General features: G+C 43.1%; 2 protein-coding genes and 1 long non-coding RNA gene across 4 annotated transcripts in view; 1 reads left to right on the forward strand and 2 right to left on the reverse strand.

Annotated features, from left to right (window-relative positions):
- On the forward strand, positions 1-3,039 carry LOC133531204 (thioredoxin-2-like). 2 transcript variants are annotated; one of them, XM_061869341.1, is made up of 4 exons: positions 1-408; positions 756-953; positions 1,561-1,732; positions 2,775-3,039. In XM_061869341.1, exons 1-4 carry the CDS (start codon positions 365-367, stop codon positions 2,964-2,966), a joined length of 606 nt encoding a protein of 201 aa, XP_061725325.1. In that variant the 5' UTR covers positions 1-364; the 3' UTR covers positions 2,967-3,039. The 2 variants fall into 2 exon arrangements, with proteins under 2 accessions (XP_061725325.1, XP_061725326.1); XM_061869342.1 differs by having other exon boundaries at positions 12-408; positions 759-953.
- A 2,350-nt stretch (positions 3,040-5,389) lies between these two features.
- On the reverse strand, positions 5,390-14,979 carry LOC133530848 (uncharacterized). The gene is made up of 2 exons (XR_009801383.1): positions 14,847-14,979; positions 5,390-14,006 (listed from the first exon to the last, which is right to left on the reverse strand). It is a non-coding gene; the product is annotated as an uncharacterized LOC133530848 (long non-coding RNA).
- Positions 14,980-18,585: 3,606 nt separating this feature from the next.
- The window catches only part of LOC133530847 (serine/threonine-protein kinase Genghis Khan), a 72,673-nt gene continuing 69,825 nt past the window's right edge, over positions 18,586-21,433 (reverse strand). The window contains exons 44-46 of the mRNA XM_061868903.1: positions 21,275-21,347; positions 20,076-20,160; positions 18,586-18,757 (exon numbers count right to left, since the gene is read on the reverse strand). Coding sequence (XP_061724887.1) covers positions 18,619-18,757; positions 20,076-20,160; positions 21,275-21,347 — 297 coding nt within the window. The 3' untranslated portion in view covers positions 18,586-18,618. The remainder of the gene's footprint in view (positions 18,758-20,075; positions 20,161-21,274; positions 21,348-21,433) is intronic.

Below are 21,433 nucleotides of genomic sequence, written 5' to 3' on the forward strand. Positions count from 1 at the left end.
CGAGTCGTTATAGTACGTGTCAGCCACGATGACGCGCAGATTTGTCAAATCTAGCCTTTAATAACATGGCAATACGAGATAAGGCACGCGTTTTCGTGAATGACACGATCTGTATATAGGACGTGATGACTTCTAAGACAGACGACAAAACCGTCACCATCTTAGGCCCGCTGAAGTAGCCAACATAGCCAACATTAGTTACTGTCATACGCAAGTAATTCGTAGAAATGGAAACGTCAGCTAGAATTTAAATTATAACAAAATCCCAAATTATTCCATTACAAACAGCTTATAATGGAATAATTGGTTGATCCATAAATACCCATTCACTTTCATAACACAGCAGCAAAACTCGACTCCACCAATGTCACATTTCGCACTGAGATGTCTCCGGGCGCTCAATCTAAGGTTGGTAATGTAAACAACCATTTTATTGTGGGTTTTTCGTAAATTACTAACATCAGTTGTGACGCTAAATCAGCCAAAGAACTCCACCACTGCCACTGCCACTGAGGCAGAACGATTCTTGAGTAACCGCGCATCAGAAAAGGCGCGTGAGTAAGTCCTCAATATCTCTGATCTGGAGTCTGGACAAGTTCACAGAGAACCTCTTTATGAGGGCAGCACATGCCAAATCGCTGTGGACATCCACAGGGGACCGCCTGAGATGAGACCTAAAACTTCCCTTCTAGGCCCCCCATCAGGCACCTCGAACTTTTCCAATATAGGTACTGATACGAGCGTCTTGTTTTTAGTAGGGTTACCAAAAACGTGAACACCATCAGACAAGTGCACCGCCGCGCAGTCGAACGAGCAAGACTTGTCAGCCCCCGAGTACACGAACCGTCGCGAAACTTCTGGCTGCTGCTGACTACAGTATTTGCCGCTTCACTGGATGATCCATCAGATCAGGATGAAACCCCGGCTACGTTTGCGACCACTTTTCAGTCAGAGTGAGATAATACAATAGTTTTTTATCCTTATTTACCTATTTGTAAAAAAGAACGTCGAAAATCGTGGGTCGTGCTGTAGAGAGTAGAAAAAATCGTTCTCGAGAAAACGCAAAAATTTGACCAATAATTTGGTCAGGATAATAATAGGAAAGACCGGTAGAATAAGCTCATCGTCGTTGGCGACGAGTGCCAGAATCTTATTCTATGTGCTGGCTACTGTTAAAATTACATTGCCGAATATGGTCGTGTATGGTGGGAAGACTGGGAAGTAGTTTTTTTGCGAAAATGACTCATGTTTCGTCCTGAATTAAAACTCCACCGTTTTCCAATAAATCTTGTAAATAAAAGGTTATGGAACTTAAAGCATAAGTATAATTGTGCTTGTAGATGGAATACTAAATTTTGATATAAAGTTTGTTAATTAAATACCTGATAGGTACCTAAGCTATGAAGATAGTTTTGCCTAAGAAAAGCCTTCTGGATTATATTCATAAGGAATCTAGAAGTATACGTCAACTACAATTAGCTTTCACCGGTTTTTGTTTATTAGCCTTAAAATTCTTATTTTTTGGGAAAAAGTGACCTAACCTAAGGTTTTGTATTCCAGAAATGTGACACCCATACAGAAAGTGTCAGACTTAGAAGCGATGCTGGCCGAAGCCGGCGACAAGTTAGTGGTCATCTTCTGCATGGTCCGCTGGTGTCCATTCTGCAGGAGGATTGCTCCTACAGTCGAGGATATTGCTGCTAAGGGAACCCAAAATTTAGTCATGCTCAAGGTTAGCTATATTTTGTTGGTTTTAGAATCCTATATCCTTTTGCCGTTTTTCGAATCTTCTCGTTTCAATGCTCCTTCTTTTTCGTGTTAATACGCCTTGTGAAGAGTGCAATCACACTGGGTCATTTATCGAAGTCGATTTATTTATTTATTGATAACTCGTTTACATGACATTACAGTGTATAACGAATGCGCCATGAAAGTTAGTTAAGTACATTAGAATTACAGTATTATGATACATTTATAAAACTAAATGATTACAGTTGAACATCATCCATCCTCACAGAAAACCTCAGACATTCACTGCACGCACGGCTGTCCATCCATCGCCACGCAAACATATCACAGTCAGTAGCTGATATCAATGCTGCCAATAAGTTGCTTCGGCGGGGCCTGAGAGCAATCCTGGGAACATCAGAGTCAAACAGTCGTACCAGACGGCACACCAGCTCTGGACAGTCTGACTCACCTCGCACGACCCTGAAAGCCGTAGTCAATATAGAAAAGTTTCGCCTGACCTCTAACGAGTTGTAACCGAGGGTTCCTAAGAAGTATTTGGTTGGGTACAGAAACAGGCAATAACCATACAATTTTTTGTACAATAATCTTAAAAAGGCTTTTAGAACCTTTTCGAGTAACAAGGCATACGTTGACCCGTGTGGATACCACACGACCGACGAAGCCTCCAACTTACTTCTAACCAAGGCGTTATAGACCAGTTTCAGTGCTAATGGCTCCATAGCAGAATCAAAGTATAAAGTTGACGGACAGTAAAAATTTTTTTCATACAGCGTACGACCCAGTATGAGAGTATGACAAGCTTCAAATGCATTTAGACAGTTTTCGACGCAATCTAATGATTTCGATGTTATGAGGCAAAAATCGATTATGCCACATTTGATCGAGTATTCTCGATAAAAATCTTTTCTCGGTAAAAATCTTTTCTTTCTGATTATAAGTGTGAGATTCTTCTAAAACAGATTTGTCGAACTAAATATTCTCGAATATTGTTACTGAAAATTCAACCTTAATCTTTTCTCCAGCTGGATATGGATGACCAAGATGCGGAATCCTCCAGAATCGTCGCTCGCTACGAAGCCTACTACATGCAACAGAACCGCTACGCTGTCGGTCTTCCGACCTTCGTGTTCCTCAGAGACGGAACCAAGCTGGAACATTTTAGCAGTGCTGATGATGCAAGACTGAGGGGCGCCGTCAAGAAATATACTGCTTAATGGACATCCCATAGATAGACAATGTATAAGAAACAGCTACAATAAGAAATAAAACACACTTTAAATGGGTAAATTTATGAGTCTTTTTTCTATTCTTATCCGTGATCCTATAGCGTTCTAAAAAATATGCCATCCACAAAATGTTTCACTCAGAAACCGCACATAACACCACGTACCCACTCAGTGAACTTATTCAGCGAGCACGATAGAGCAAGTCATTTTTTAACCATGATCGACTGAAAGTAGTAGTGTGCTTAATCTTGTGGGCTACATTGGAAGCATAAACTTCACATTTACACCTCGCACATTGCAGCTTTCTAGCTCTATTACGGAGCAAAGCCGCGAACGGACAGACAGACGGACGTGGCGAAACTATAAGGGTGCCTAGTTGAATACGGAACCCTAAAAATTAGTGCAAGGGTAAACAAACGAATTGTTTACGTGGGACTTATACTTAAGAGTCCACCTAAGCCAACTGTCCGTCGACTTTGAAGTGACACAATGTGAAAGTGTCACTATAAATGTATTCTACTACATAATGGACATCCCATAGACAAATAAAATTAAACTACTATTTAATATCAAAAATTTTCATGAAATTTCCGAGTTTTTTTTATAAACTTTCCGGAACTGGCACACCGTAGCCGTGATTGATATCGATTCCACTTTCCCAAAAGCGCATTTTCATATCTTATACCTTTAAACAAGCAATTCTTGTATATTTACATATTTCAGGGATCTCGGAAACTGCTCTAACGATTTCAATGAAATTTGCTATACCTATGGGGGTTTTCGGGGGCGAAAATCGATCTAGCTAGGTGTTATTTCTGTGACAACGCGCATTCTTGAGTTTTTATATTTTCCGGGCAAAGCTCGGTTTCCCATATATTGTATGTCCCACATCTGTGTAGAATTTATTAGGCCTGACTCTACAAGTTACACCGTCTAAGCACTTTCCACAGCACAGCACCGTCTTTGCACAGATTTTAACCTCTTGAACGCCAGACAGCGAAAGGAATTTGCCGCGCCCCGGACGCAGGCGATCACGATTATTTAAACGAAATTGAACTTTACGGAGTCGCGCGTTAGTCCCTATTGCATTGGCGAAACTGTCGGCTGTAGCCGTCGTTGGCATCCTTGGCAAGTATTTCAGATGTCGGCCATAGCCGACGGTGGCGGTCAAAAGGTTAACAAAACACAGTGAGGTTCCATGGACGTAGAATACCAAGGACGTAGTTTTGCTAAAACACAGGATCCCATCATCCACCAATTTTCTAGTATTTACGCGTTTCTAGTATCTCTATGGCATCATCCACCAATCTGCCGTCAGTGAAATTCAGACGTCAGTGCATTAATTGTTTGAAGAAAAAAATTAAATACGCCCACATGCGTGGTCGAGTGTTGCAAAAAGAGATAGGACCATACATTTTCATAAATAAGTTTATCAACAGGGGTCGGACAAAGAGTGCGGATGACGTAAAAATGACGTAATCTTGCACACAGGATGATGTTTGAGTTTGTATTTAAACTTCCGTGTGACATGTAGTAACAAAGTAGTATTAATGAAGTAACAAAATAATCTTAAATAAATCCATGGAATTAATAATACAGGTGGTAGGGTGATGTAGTGAATAAAATAAATTTCACGAAACTTGTTACCATAAGGTATAATTATTTGAAATTAGTTAGAACAAGTCTGTGGGATTGCCACAATATTCGAGTAAAGATGACATTTTAGAGCGTTTCCTTATACATTAGTAAATATAAATTTTAGCTAAATATAATCCTGAAGATACAATAGCTAAACAATAACGAAGTCAATTTATTGTTCATCTGATTGACAATGTGTCAGTCAATAACGTACTTACTCATTTCAAGTGGTGATATCGTTTAATAAAGAGGTTGATAAATGATAAGTGATAATTGTTTATGAAAATCAAAAATACTATTTGAAATCACCTATAAGTGGTTTGACGTCATCCGCACTTTTTGTACGACCCCTGTTTATCAATTATCACGTTATCCATGAAGTTGTCCCTAAAGTGGAGGGTGCTTTCACTTTTTTTGCCATACTAAATTGAACCTTTTCCCGACCTAGAAAGGTGTACTAAACTAGAGAAAATGTACTCAATTCATGACACGCACACATTGAATCCTTCCGCCATTGCAGTGTCACAGCTGGTCGTCAGTTGCGCGGCCTATGTGAAATTGTTTCTCTATGTGAGGTTCGTCATATTTTCATAGAAACATTAACACATTCAACGTTGAGCTACGGTCGTAGCGCTACGCCGTAGCTGATAGCATGGGTTTCCCGGTATGTAGCATAAATGCTTCGTAGAGTCAAAACGACAACGTTTCGTGATTAGCGCTGATTGGTTTAATTTTACTATGTCATTGCAAAAACCTTGGATTAAAAAACACCATTTCGTTCAAATGTTTCTTTATTATTTACATAAAATAATTAAGTATTGAGATAATTTCATGTAATTGCAATATAATATTAGTTAATAATTTAGATTTACATACAAATTATAACATATCGGTATGTTGTTAAATACAAGGAAGATATCGCGTCGGCTACTCATAAAACTGCTATATTTCGTATTGTGTACAGTTAACACCAAACACATCTTAATGCTCCAATTAACCGTCCGTATCCTAAGGTCAGCCAAATGAGAATTCCAAACTTTGCTACTGCAATTTGAACCTGTCGTGTAGGAAATAGAGTTAATTTTCTTTTTCTTTTTGAAAGTTGAATATAACAAAGCAAATACAACTCTATTCGAATTGAATATGATTTAAATTTCATCGGCCTGAGTATGGCCTATAGCCTATGGCTAGGACCGTGAGCCCATGCCACTATTCGCCTAAAAATACTTCAATAAAACCGAAATATGATTTGGAACTTCTATTGCAATTCGTTTGGATTGATGTTAACCATACACCATATATTTCAGCAGCGCTATCCATATTTCTTGTATCCGTTTAAGAAAACCCATTCAAATGTGAACCTTATTATATAAAAACAAGGTAAACAATTAAATGATTTTTCAAATGCACCTAATATGCTTACCGCCGCTTGGAAACTATTGTATAATTTGCTTACTTCATTATACAATGTTTCCGTTTGGAAAGCAAATGTTATTCCTTTGTAAGTAGGTCATTTATATACTTTAAAATACTTTAAACAAGTGGAGTTAAAGAAATATTGATTTTCAAATGCGATAATCGATAAAATAAGGTTATTCAAAATACATGTCATAAATAACTTCAAAAAATCTCGTGTTGTTTTTAATAAACGTAGAAATTATTGTCACTGTTTCAAAATTCATTAAAATATCTATCGTATGCGTAGGAAAATATCGAAACAATTCTTACATTTGCTTTCCAAAATAAGTCAGTAATCACTCCATCTTTCGTGTTCTACATGTAACTGCGTAGATGGCACCTAGTATAACAAGCTTTAGTCAAAAGCAACTTACATTAATTTGTATTCAAAGCTGTTTTACCTTTTAACACAAATTAATATAGATATTCAAAGCAAAAATCGAATTCCGGTGATATAATTGCTTATAAAATGCAATTTTATTGTTAAATTTAGCAAAATCTACTCCTAATCGGTACAATTTTCGTGGGGATTATAAAAACTTCTTTAACAATACAGTCCTTACACTAGGATAATTTATATTCAACAAATTTTGAGATTTACATATTATTAGGTTATACACTATCTGCCAATGGAACTTCAACTTTTCGAATAATTTTCTGTTATAATACTTATAATATCAATTGACAATAATAAGGTAAATGCGTTATGGAAATTATGTCGCGTCTGTCAGTACTTAGTCTATGATCACGCGTCCAAACAATTTATCTACGGTAGGGTCGACTTCAAAGATATGCTTAAAAATGTTCAACCATTGATATAAGGCGAAAATATATACATATCTTTGACAACGACTGTGCATATGGAATGGCGCCCTCTATTTTTATTATCTGCCAATATATCCGAATTACATACTCCAATACATAATAATTATACACAATTATAGAAAAGCAATATACAATCAGTTCTTTCTGGTACAATTTTTTAAATATACTTTTAAAAAACTAATTTTACTAATTAAGTTATTAAACATTTCGTCCATACACGTCGAATAAAACAAGAATGATAGACAGATCTTTGGATAAATTATTCGTAAATATGTCCGTCGACTCATAAAAACATAAAATATGTGTACAACTCGTTCTACAATTGAATTCGAAGCTACAGCGTCCGCCATCTTGAACTCGCGCGTCAACAAAATGGCCGACAACAGAATATAACGTAGGCTAAAATCTCATTTCTCTAAGCAAACTAATGTTACCCTTAAAATAACTTGAAAAGACAAAATCATAGTCACAATAATACATTAGGGTCATACAAAAAGACTAGATTGTTAAAAAATAATTATACAATTATATCTTACGTTTAATATCAATTAATACTATAATAACGAATTATAGTGACATTCTGATTTTATATATTGAGATATATTTTATTATACTATTTATGCATATAAAACTTAAAACTCCAATCTAAATAACTTATAAGTAGATAAATTACAAAACTCACTCGAGGTTTTAGTAATAAAATCATAAGACGAAGCATACGTGCAGTAAATTAACTAAACTAATAAATTAGATCATGCAATCGACTATAATTATAAGATAGACTTAAAGATTAAATGTGACAGTTATTTTGGTAACGGAAGAATTGGGAAACCAATTCTACCAACTTAATAATTGTTAGTTCCTTGGATCCAACGAGCATTTGACAATCCTAGTGACAGTTGTGGCAAAAGTTGCTGTTTGAACTCGTATTTACCACGATTGTTGTATAAAAAACAGTGACAGCCACGTCACCGAAGTACATATGCTTATGGAAGGTAAGGAACGCAATCTCCATGTACCAAAAGTGTCCGTCAAAAAACCTTAAATAGGTACTATACTAAGAATATTTGAAAAAAAAAAGTTCAAAGCATACACAGCGCTCTTCACTCTATCAATAACGCCTAGGTTCTTAGCTACTCTAGTGCTACTCTGGAGAGTTTTGGAAGTATTATTTATAGCTGGCAACTGGACACTGGAGATTGCATTCCTTACCTCCACCTTCCATACATATGCTCTTAGTCTATGGTGTTCTGTGGTCTGTGACGGATTAATCCGTCTTCGGCGTTGGAACTACGGTAGGGATACATCCGTCACTGGCGTCAAAAAGGTTAAAAGGGTATTTATGGGTTCGTAGCGCAGTATGGACCTGTTTAACAGTAGTCAGGCTCATATTCAAGAAATTACTACCTCATATTAGTAAGTTGATAAAATCGGTTACTTATTAAGTAATTGCAACCTGATTTTTTTATATGCTCCTATGGAAGTCACATGACAAGTTAAATATTTAATATTATTTTTATTTACTGAAATTACAAGATCCCATAGTGAGTGAATTTAAAAATGTTTGTACGTAATTATAAATGTAGTTCATCAACAATATTAATGTTCAAAAGGTCTTCATAAAAATGAAGTTGTGGATGAATTAAGGTATAAGGTTAGATGGTGTGAGACAAATATTGGGGCAAGATCAATACTAGTAGGGAACCCTAGCTCAGCCTAGACAGTGCATGTGTTATTTTCAACGTTAAACTTCTATAAATTATGACATTTACTTAACACTTGCAAAGGATGGGCTTTCAAAATCGCAGCCAACTTAGCTTGGTCTGACTCTAAACTATGTTTCTCTTATCCCACATGACTTAACTATGTACAAAGATTTAAATTCACCCCAGTAGCATATTAAGGTTGGCTGTACCACATTGAGTTAAAATACAGTTATAATTAATTGTCCGATGACAGACCAACTAACGCTAGCGCACGCTACGTATGGATTATTGTCGATTCGGAAAGTTTGGGAACGATCCAAAGGTGTTTGGGCGTAGCGTGAAGAGCCGACACAAGACTGCATCCAGACTGCAACATGTGTGCAATTCATATACAATTTACAGCTTGGATGCAGTCGGTCTCTGACTGCCTAAATATTGAACATCCAGCAAACTTGAGCGGAATAGCAGAGCCATATGACGTAATGCATTGCCACGCGTGTTTTCTAATGATGTATTTTTATCTCGCCATCTCTAATGGATGTTCACCCTAAGACGGACTCGCTACGGAGCGAAGTACGCACGTTCGAATAATTTTCGCATTTGAGTTTCGTCCGTCGAATCCGCGTATACTAAATTTGTTAAATATGTATGTAAGGGCTTTAAGTGAAACCCTCATTTGGCTTATCACTTTTAACTTATTTTGAACGTAATGTTAAATATAACTTGTTTGTAAGTTAATCTATATTTCAAAGTATGTATGCGTTGTACACTTATTTAATATCGGCAGTGTTGTAACGACACATCACACAGCGACTTCTTGTGTTCATACCTATTTTGTATAAGATTTGAAAATATGTCACAGTGACAAGTGACATATTTTCAAATCTTATACAAAATATGAATGGGTTATTTATAATAAATTAAACCCTCGAGATATCAATAGCGGAAAAGTAAAAAAAAAAAGGCGGTCATAAAGATTTTGATTATCTTTCTGCCTTCAAAAAGTCGCTGTGTGAGACTATCAGAGAATAATAATTTACGTTCAAAAAGCTACGGCCAGCAGAGCTGGTTTTAATATAAAATAAAAATATTGCACTGTACATAATACAGAAATATTAACCTACTAACAATAAAATGTGTAAAAAAAATAATGTAAGTATTATACATTCGGCGGTACACAATGGTATTAACAAGCCACTCAGACACCGTGTAGACAACCCTACAGTTAATCGATTTTCAAACTTATTTTCGATTTATGCTACGATAGTGATGTACCGATTATGGGAAATGTTTCACAATACAAAAGGGAAAGTATCCTACGGAATGGTACATCCCTGTATTTTAGTGACTACTGACTGTATTTTAGTTCAACGTCCTAACGTCGTATGGGTAGGGGTTGGCGTCCGAGCGCTCATGGTAAGCTAAGCGAGTATTATCGTATGTTTAGTTCTAAAAGCAAGTAAGCCTCACCCGCCTTCTTTTTTCATAAATCGTTATGTGAGCAACTGAGCAGTTATGTCGATAAGAAATAATTCCTTTCAAACATAAAATTACAGTTAACTTTCCGCGAAAGGTTTGAATGAGTCTGTGACAACTCTCAGTTATTGTCAACAAGTTACTACGTAAAAAAACTGTATTAATTTTTCATCAACTGCTCAAAAGTCATCATTATTTTTAACGTAATCTATTTCTGTTAATTTTACTATATATAAAATCCACGTCGACGGCATCATTCTATTCTAATTGACCTACAAGCCACTTCGGGTTCACAATCTTACACGAACAGACCCAAGGAAAAAATACTTGACATAAAATCGAACTTCCTTACGAAACAAATATTTTGTATTCTAACAACGCTACAAGACTAGCTGATTATTCAATGTCTCGTGTTAAATTTCCTTCGGACATCTCTCACGCCGCTCCCCGGGTAGCCTGGAGTTATTATGACGGGCAAAGTTGAAGGCACCAGACCTCAAGGCCCTCCCCCTACTAGATGGTGTGCTCAAATCACTGCGCCTATGCAATTAAAACTGCACGAGGCCATGCGATTGGCGAGGAATAGAAGCCTATGGCGGAATCTAGTCTTCAACAGGAAATGTCACGATCCTCAGCATTGAGGGACCGACTGCAGAAGATACACACATACCAGTGTTATTAACCATTACAAATTGAACCGTAAATTATAACCGTCCGTTACGGTTACGGTTCAATTTGTAATGGTTAGTGGTCAATTCTAAGTAACGTTCGGTCAACACGACACATACCACTCCTACTTACATATTTGTATGCAGATATGCTAAGCTAATAACTTTGCTGACTGTACATTGAGCTATTCTTTTAGTTTTTATAGGTAAGTACGCAAAAGATGTTTGGGTCAAACTTACCTAAACAAAAATACAATACATAGTCTTAATTTTAATGTTTTGTGTTGGTTAAATCAAATTAATTAGCTGCCTAATTTCTGAATAATTTCCATAACTGTCAAGAATAATGTCCTTGGGTCCGTCCGTAACTTCATCGAAATGCGCGGACTAATATTATTATCATAGATGGAAGTTTAAATTGATATATTCGCACTAATATTGAGACGCCTGAGACTGCTCAACCGATTCAAATCTCTACAACTCATGTGTTTTAAACACTAACCCCCTTATTCATAAACGTCTACTAAAGTTAACAAGCCGCTAATAATCGTTTGTCCCTTTCCATCATACCAATACGCCGGAAAGGGACAAACGATTATTAGCGGCTTATTAACTTTAATAGAAGTTTATGAATGCCATTAAATCAACAAGTCCTTATCCATGCCAAAAATAGATATTAGAACCACCTATGCGACCCATGTGCATGGTGTCACACTATCGTTGAATATGTTAAAACGTTAATGGGATTAAAAACAGACAGATCACATCGATAATATAAAACATGACTCAAATAACACCTAGCATGTTCAAACCCGCCAAGCCTTTTCGGAGACAAACAGGTCCCATGTTGAAATGTGGATACTGGTGTTGGTTAAGACTCGATTCGTTTGAGTCCTCTGTTTTAAACTCGACACAGTTTTCCACTCTTAAATTAAGTCTAAACTCGAGTTTATTTCAACTTGTTAGTGATCCGAGTCATTTATAGGGACTTCAGTCCTTTTCAATGAACTTTTTGTTTGCAAAATTTCGTAATGCATTTTCTTTAAGTAATATTTGTCAATTAGGTACAAAGTCATACAATAACGATTAATTTCTTTACTGTTATTTAGTTAAAACCTATAAAATTGCCGGAGTCTTTATTCGGAGGCTCGAGTCCTTTTGAATTGCTCTTAAAAAAAGACTCAATAAAGGACGCCTCGGAGCTTAAAAGACTCAGAAGTTATTTAAGCGCAGAGTCTAGTAAAAACGAGTCGAGTTCTTTAAATTCCGACTCAAAAAGCTCTAGTTCCTACCAACACTAGACCATACATACTTTTTTATAAGCCTAAATAGTCCTTCTCCCCCTAGACTTCCAATCCTCCCGATTAAGTACATACATACTTAAACTCGAAAAACCATCACTTTCCTTTCTTCGTCAAATGTAAAAAGTATCAATTTTGCAATATTTTCAAACGTCAAAAACACAGGCACGAAGGCGGTAACCCTATCTTTCAATACAGTCCATAGGTTTTCACAGTCATTGCAAATCGATACTTAGCACGTCTCCAGCGGTGGCAGCATGGTTCCATTTTTATCATTTGTCATTACGCCCGTCACTTTCGCACTTACATACTTGTTAGAGCGTGACAGGCATGGTGACAAATAATAAAGAGCCGACCATGTTAGCCCTACAGCTGGGATAGCATGGTCGCGTTTTTATCGTCATATCATGCGTTTCGCACTGACATACTTGTTAGAACGTGACGGACAATAAAGAGGCGACCATCCTAGCCGTACAGCATTCTCAATAAGAGTTTCTACATATGATATATGTCTGTATATAATACCTTGCTGTACATTTTAGGAACCAAATAATTATGCTTTTAACATATTGCGTATAAATAAATACAGCCTAACCTATATTTGATATATTGCAACAGAGATGTCGCTTTTATGTGGTTATATTTAAAAATGTCACCGTTATAAGATTCAATTTCGCTTAAATCATAAATTACGCATTCTATAATGAACTGAATATATCTTGTTAGTATCTCTTATACAATTTTATTCCATTATTTATTTACCCCGAAATAAATAAAAAACTTTATCACCAATACGTAATTTAAGATCTGATATTTTAGGAATAACTTTTACTAACTAGTGCGTTTTCTTTCGAGTCTTAAACAATTACAAATTGCCTTATAACATGTTTAATTTTTTTTTGCGATTCCAAATTAGACCATAAGGCGTTTCCAGGGTTATAATATACACACTTAAAAATACCTACGTATATATTAATGTCATCACTTGTTCAATATAAGCCGCGTTTTTTAAGAAAAACATTATTTTTGGAACCTAACTAAACCCATTAAGACTCGAAGAAATAGGTGGGTCAGAAGGCCTACCGAACACCGAAGTTCGCAAACGGGCATCGTTCTCTCTTACTCCAATTAAGGCGTAATTAGAGTGACAGAGATAGTTTCTCGAAATTTACGAACTTCGATTTTTGCAGTTAATAGCCCTGAGCCTCAAAATAAATGTGATGGCAGTCCGCACAAACGAGACATGCCTTATAGTAAACGGGCTAAGGACGAATTTAGCATGAGTTTGGCGGACTGACATAGGAAAGCGAGTGGGTGTTGTGAAGTGAGAAATTTAGGGTTTCATTCAATTGAAAAAATATAAGGATTATTTCTTACAGGTAGAATCACCAAAATCTTATAATCAAAAAATAAACTGTGAAAATTGTATTTAATTTAGGTAAAATGATCCAATTCGCAAGAAATGTCTACTTATGGAAGTCATATATTTAACCAGCTAAGCCTTAAGGATCGCTAAACTACATGCAATCATAGAAAAAAAACACGAAAAATCTGACCCAGGTTCTTTGTCACCTACTGGTTCCCGAGGACTCCAAATAAATAAAGATATATATCATTTGTTCATCTAATTATAATCGTGTCTTAGTTAATCGACCCGTAAGACACAATTAATTGTCATGACTTCAGTAGACCATCATACGTTAGTAATAGCCGTAATTTATTTCAGACTCTTAATATTATCTTTTCTATATAAAATTAAATATTAAAACTTAAACTGTCATTGAGTATCAACATAGTTCAGGTTACATACATGATCACTTCACACCACCACTGCTCGAGAACGGCCCCCATTACAAATCAATGGCGTCAGTATGTAGCCTCATTTTGGTGAGTCGCTAGCAGAAGCAGGCGTAGAACCGAGACACGTCGAGCGACCAATACGCGTTCAGTTCGTTTCTGAAAAAAGAATGTGTAAGTTAGTATAGAGTCATCCCAATATAAGTTGGCAGCAATTCTGATAGCCCAGACGGTGCAAGGGTCAAGTAAACGTCATAATTTCATAGAAGTTTGACGTTTAAAGTAACCCGTGCATCGTCTGGCCTATCAAAATCGCTGATACGTTGTGGATTGACTCTAAGTGGTTAATTTAGCAAAAAAAAATTGTGTTAGGTTAAATATGGCTTGGAACTTGCGGCACTTTTCTATAAAAAAAAACCCGAAATTAGTGACGAAATTTTTTTGACGACAATGGTACTAATATTTTTACATAATACAAGGTGCCCGTGAGCATTGCGAGAGATTTTAACGGTGCATTCCTGATGGCAACAGAAGGAAAAAATGTTATATGACTTTTTGTGAAACTCTACAAGAAAAGAAAACTTTTTTTTTTTGAACACTCCTGTACATAAAACGTAATTTTTATTGACAAAAACATAACCTAAAATTAACTTTATTTGGGGGTAGCCTCTCAAATACCTACATTTTTTTTAATTTTTCGATGTCAATCAATAGGTATGTTCAGACTAGACCTTAAATACCGCAGTCAAAAATGTGGTCTGTACTGACTTATGGTGAAAGAATGATTTCGAAAAACATTTAATTATCTCTGAAACTAGGCCTAATCCAGTAAATTTTATATGACATTTTAGTTTCTAAATATTACCAGGAATGCTTAGTTAAAATGTCTCGCAATGCTCACGGACACCTTGTAGATTTGTGGTTATGTTTGAAATGATTGCGTTGTGTATTTTTGTTAACATTTTTACAACATTGTGAACAAGGTCCTGGTACACTCACGATCAGGGGTCGGCGGGGTGCGGCGGCGAGGCGCCGCAGCTGCTGTCCTCCGAGTGCAGCGCGTCGCCCAGCTCCGTGCCCACCTGCACGAGACCCTGGCTGTGCTGGCGCAGAGAGCAGGCGGTGCGGGTACACTCACGATCAGGGGTCGGCGGGGTGCGGCGGCGAGGCGCCGCAGCTGCTGTCCTCCGAGTGCAGCGCGTCGCCCAGCTCCGTGCCCACCTGCACGAGACCCTGGCTGTGCTGGCGCAGAGAGCAGGCGGTGCGGGTACACTCACGATCAGGGGTCGGCGGGGTGCGGCGGCGAGGCGCCGCAGCTGCTGTCCTCCGAGTGCAGCGCGTCGCCCAGCTCCGTGCCCACCTGCACGAGACCCTGGCTGTGCTGGCGCAGAGAGCAGGCGGTGCGGGTACACTCACGATCAGGGGTCGGCGGGGTGCGGCGGCGAGGCGCCGCAGCTGCTGTCCTCCGAGTGCAGCGCGTCGCCCAGCTCCGTGCCCACCTGCACGAGACCCTGGCTGTGCTGGCGCAGAGAGCAGGCGGTGCGGGTACACTCACGATCAGGGGTCGGCGGGGTGCGGCGGCGAGGCGCCGCAGCTGCTGTCCTCCGAGTGCAGCGCGTCGCCCAGCTCCGTGCCCACCTGCACGAGACCCTGGCTGTGCTGGCGCAGAGAGCAGGCGGTGCGGGTACACTCACGATCAGGGGTCGGCGGGGTGCGGCGGCGAGGCGCCGCAGCTGCTGTCCTCCGAGTGCAGCGCGTCGCCCAGCTCCGTGCCCACCTGCACGAGACCCTGGCTGTGCTGGCGCAGAGAGCAGGCGGTGCGGGTACACTCACGATCAGGGGTCGGCGGGGTGCGGCGGCGAGGCGCCGCAGCTGCTGTCCTCCGAGTGCAGCGCGTCGCCCAGCTCCGTGCCCACCTGCACGAGACCCTGGCTGTGCTGGCGCAGAGAGCAGGCGGTGCGGGTACACTCACGATCAGGGGTCGGCGGGGTGCGGCGGCGAGGCGCCGCAGCTGCTGTCCTCCGAGTGCAGCGCGTCGCCCAGCTCCGTGCCCACCTGCACGAGACCCTGGCTGTGCTGGCGCAGAGAGCAGGCGGTGCGGGTACACTCACGATCAGGGGTCGGCGGGGTGCGGCGGCGAGGCGCCGCAGCTGCTGTCCTCCGAGTGCAGCGCGTCGCCCAGCTCCGTGCCCACCTGCACGAGACCCTGGCTGTGCTGGCGCAGAGAGCAGGCGGTGCGGGTACACTCACGATCAGGGGTCGGCGGGGTGCGGCGGCGAGGCGCCGCAGCTGCTGTCCTCCGAGTGCAGCGCGTCGCCCAGCTCCGTGCCCACCTGCACGAGACCCTGGCTGTGCTGGCGCAGAGAGCAGGCGGTGCGGGTACACTCACGATCAGGGGTCGGCGGGGTGCGGCGGCGAGGCGCCGCAGCTGCTGTCCTCCGAGTGCAGCGCGTCGCCCAGCTCCGTGCCCACCTGCACGAGACCCTGGCTGTGCTGGCGCAGAGAGCAGGCGTTGCGGGTACACTCACGATCAGGGGTCGGCGGGGTGCGGCGGCGAGGCGCCGCAGCTGCTGTCCTCCGAGTGCAGCGCGTCGCCCAGCTCCGTGCCCACCTGCACGAGACCCTGGCTGTGCTGGCGCAGAGAGCAGGCGGTGCGGGTACACTCACGATCAGGGGTCGGCGGGGTGCGGCGGCGAGGCGCCGCAGCTGCTGTCCTCCGAGTGCAGCGCGTCGCCCAGCTCCGTGCCCACCTGCACGAGACCCTGGCTGTGCTGGCGCAGAGAGCAGGCGGTGCGGGTACACTCACGATCAGGGGTCGGCGGGGTGCGGCGGCGAGGCGCCGCAGCTGCTGTCCTCCGAGTGCAGCGCGTCGCCCAGCTCCGTGCCCACCTGCACGAGACCCTGGCTGTGCTGGCGCAGAGAGCAGGCGTTGCGGGTACACTCACGATCAGGGGTCGGCGGGGTGCGGCGGCGAGGCGCCGCAGCTGCTGTCCTCCGAGTGCAGCGCGTCGCCCAGCTCCGTGCCCACCTGCACGAGACCCTGGCTGTGCTGGCGCAGAGAGCAGGCGGTGCGGGTACACTCACGATCAGGGGTCGGCGGGGTGCGGCGGCGAGGCGCCGCAGCTGCTGTCCTCCGAGTGCAGCGCGTCGCCCAGCTCCGTGCCCACCTGCACGAGACCCTGGCTGTGCTGGCGCAGAGAGCAGGCGGTGCGGGTACACTCACGATCAGGGGTCGGCGGAGTGCGGCGGCGAGGCGCCGCAGCTGCTGTCCTCCGAGTGCAGCGCGTCGCCCAGCTCCGTGCCCACCTGCACGAGACCCTGGCTGTGCTGGCGCAGAGAGCAGGCGGTGCGGGTACACTCACGATCAGGGGTCGGCGGGGTGCGGCGGCGAGGCGCCGCAGCTGCTGTCCTCCGAGTGCAGCGCGTCGCCCAGCTCCGTGCCCACCTGCACGAGACCCTGGCTGTGCTGGCGCAGAGAGCAGGCGGTGCGGGTACACTCACGATCAGGGGTCGGCGGGGTGCGGCGGCGAGGCGCCGCAGCTGCTGTCCTCCGAGTGCAGCGCGTCGCCCAGCTCCGTGCCCACCTGCACGAGACCCTGGCTGTGCTGGCGCAGAGAGCAGGCGGTGCGGGTACACTCACGATCAGGGGTCGGCGGGGTGCGGCGGCGAGGCGCCGCAGCTGCTGTCCTCCGAGTGCAGCGCGTCGCCCAGCTCCGTGCCCACCTGCACGAGACCCTGGCTGTGCTGGCGCAGAGAGCAGGCGGTGCGGGTACACTCACGATCAGGGGTCGGCGGGGTGCGGCGGCGAGGCGCCGCAGCTGCTGTCCTCCGAGTGCAGCGCGTCGCCCAGCTCCGTGCCCACCTGCACGAGACCCTGGCTGTGCTGGCGCAGAGAGCAGGCGGTGCGGGTACACTCACGATCAGGGGTCGGCGGGGTGCGGCGGCGAGGCGCCGCAGCTGCTGTCCTCCGAGTGCAGCGCGTCGCCCAGCTCCGTGCCCACCTGCACGAGACCCTGGCTGTGCTGGCGCAGAGAGCAGGCGGTGCGGGTACACTCACGATCAGGGGTCGGCGGGGTGCGGCGGCGAGGCGCCGCAGCTGCTGTCCTCCGAGTGCAGCGCGTCGCCCAGCTCCGTGCCCACCTGCACGAGACCCTGGCTGTGCTGGCGCAGAGAGCAGGCGTTGCGGGTACACTCACGATCAGGGGTCGGCGGGGTGCGGCGGCGAGGCGCCGCAGCTGCTGTCCTCCGAGTGCAGCGCGTCGCCCAGCTCCGTGCCCACCTGCACGAGACCCTGGCTGTGCTGGCGCAGAGAGCAGGCGGTGCGGGTACACTCACGATCAGGGGTCGGCGGGGTGCGGCGGCGAGGCGCCGCAGCTGCTGTCCTCCGAGTGCAGCGCGTCGCCCAGCTCCGTGCCCACCTGCACGAGACCCTGGCTGTGCTGGCGCAGAGAGCAGGCGGTGCGGGTACACTCACGATCAGGGGTCGGCGGGGTGCGGCGGCGAGGCGCCGCAGCTGCTGTCCTCCGAGTGCAGCGCGTCGCCCAGCTCCGTGCCCACCTGCACGAGACAACATTCATTATTATACTCTTCTATCTTTAAATAAAACAACCAAATACAAAACCGCCTGGAATGTCACTGAACGACCTGACTTTTACGTACATTATTTGATCATGTAATGTTTCCATCTACCCTCAACTGCCATTTTAGGGTAGATTTTGTTTGCTTTTATTTAAATACCTAAATATACAGAGTATTGGTACTGTATTTTGTGTTAAAATGCTACATAACTATGCAGTGATTGACTTGCCTTAAGTACATCGTGCAGAGAGCTCATGCTGCCGAGGCTGAGCGGCGTTATGGAGCGCTCTAGTAGTAATGATCCGCTGCCCTGCGAGCCGCCGCCTATTGACCTGCATTACAAAACGTTAGTTTTAGTATTTAAGCATTGGAATTTCAAGAGAATTACATTTTAGGTATTAATCATATTTTATTATATAATTATTTGGTGGATTTAACAATCGCAGTCGCTTTTAACAGCTTACCCCTCTATTGAGAACCTCGACTATATGACCATTGGCCGAGCCCGCTAAAATCGGCCGATTGTTTTGTACATAAAACTACAGACAAGTCGTTTTTACTTGTTAAATCTTCCAAGTACAATATTTTTTTAACAAAATACCAATTTTACTAAACAGTTAAAATAATTATGATTCTAGGTTTCATCGGTAGTCCCATATTACCAAATGGTAAGTACCAGTGCAGAAGAAAATGTATTTTAAGAATTCCCTTCCAGAAATTCAATAGGTATGAGACTATATGTGCCTAGCCAAGATGCAAATTACGCTCCGTAGCGAACGGAACGCCAATGTCTCGGTCGCACTAATATAAAAAAATGATAGAAAGAGATTACCGTACCGTTCGCTACTCCCGATTTGAAGAGAATGTGATTAATTCGGATGTATACTTTTTCAAATCGATCCAACCATCTTTAAGAAATCGAAGGACATACAAAATAATTTTGTTCCTTATTGAGTAAATTTTAAAATGCACATGTACGGTAGCCATCAGATAAATCGGAGCGGCCAAGGTGCTCACAAATATCTGAACACGCACCTAACTCCTTGACAGAGGCCTTTTCAGATATTTGTGAGCGCTTCGGTCGCTCTCATATATCTGACGGCGACTGTACACAGTTATACCTCGACGACGTAATAATGCACGCTCGGAGCATGCGTTCCCTTGCCTCAGGGCTGATTTATACGGCGCGCGAACTCGTATGCAATTTCACATCGACTATTGGTTACATCCAATTCATCCGACCAATCCTTCGAGCAACACAGGGAAGGGAGACGGCATTCATACTATTTCCCCTCTGCCAAAGTACTGGCACAACAGTGCCTATGGCGGTGCATGTTGTGACTCGTCCGTACACAAAAAGAGATCGAGGTGTGCAAGATTTGTCTTTGACGTGTGTCATTTTCTATGTATTTGTCTCGTCATTACAGATTGGATTTTATATTTGTGCGACTGTGTGCACGTTTCCTCCCGCAAAAAATGGCAGAAAGATTTGTACGGTAAGATATCGCTTAGGCTCCTCCCTTCCGACGTGTCGGAAGCCGGTGATGCTCGAAGGACCAATCCAATACCGTAAGTTCTCGCCCCGTGCACTGTGTACCGTGTACCGTGCACCGTGCACCGTGCAAGGAGCCCGCAGGGTGTGTGTGTTACCTCTCCATGGGGCGGTGCGACAGCGACAGCGGCGGCGACGGCGGCGCGTCCGGCGGCGGGCCCGCGCGCCCGGCGCGCCACGAGCCTGCGGGCCGACCTCTATTACACTAACGTACTAATATTGGCTCATTACCTATCAAATTGGCGTTTATGTTCAGAAGTATTAATCATGTCATAGTTTATTTATTTTATTAGTAACTTCGAAGTATTTTTTTAATTTCATTAGTGCGCTACATAACAACGATTTTACATACAATTATTTGCTACTTTTATTCTTTTATTTATTGAGAATACCGCCCTGAAAACAGCTCTTTTTATGTGCTGCCGGCTCGAGTATTTAAATGACTTATATTTTTGTGACGGGACAGATTAAAGAAAATATATGAGATAGAAAATGTGCTTCAAAAAATGTCTCAGATTACTGGCAAAAAATTGTTGGGTTTGAAAATGCCATCACAAAATAATCCGCAAAATTCCAATGAATACAATATGAAAATCATACAATTATGAAAAATCTATATTTGTTAAAGTTCTCCATAACAGAAGGCCAATTTCATAGGTAATGACCTAATACTATTCTATACAAACAACTAAAAAAATACCGGCCAAGTGCGAGTCGGACTCGCACAGGAAGGGTTCCGTACCATTATCTATAAAAATGGTCACCCATCCAAATATTGACCCCGCCCGACGTTGCTTAACTTCGGTGATTGGATGAGAACCTCGAGATTGGAAAGAAATATTTATTTAATTCTGTTTTTAGTATTTGTTGTCATAGCGGCAACAGAAATACATAATCTGTAGAAATTTCAACTGGCTAACTATCACGGTTCATGAGATACAGCCTGGTGACAGGCGGACGGACGGACGGCCAGCGAAGTCTCAGTAATAGGGTCCCGTTTGATCCTTTGGGTACGGAACCCTAATTACAAAGGTTGATATTGGGCTGTAACTGTGCGCGTAAATTGACGTCGTTGGCGGTCAAAGAGTTAATAAACTGGAACCCTATCTGTAATGACAATAAATAAATATTAAAGGGACATTCTTACACAAATTCACTAAGTCCCACGGTAAGCTCAAGAAGGCTTGTTATATGTAAATACTTACATAGAAAACATCAATGACTCAGGAACAAATATCGGTGCTCATCACACAAATACATGCCCTTACCGGGATTCGACAATACCATGTAAGCTTACCATTGTACGAGCCAGTTCCGTGCGATATCGTGAGCGGCGACGTCCGCTTACTGCTCTCTCGACTACTGTACATCTGTACGAAGGAGAAAACATTTATTAACGACATTTCGCTAAACGCTATTAACATTTTAAATGATATGAATCTTTTAAAAGATTGTC

The sequence above is a fragment of the Cydia pomonella genome, chromosome 24, assembly GCF_033807575.1.
Source record: "Cydia pomonella isolate Wapato2018A chromosome 24, ilCydPomo1, whole genome shotgun sequence".
NCBI lineage: Eukaryota > Metazoa > Arthropoda > Insecta > Lepidoptera > Tortricidae > Cydia > Cydia pomonella.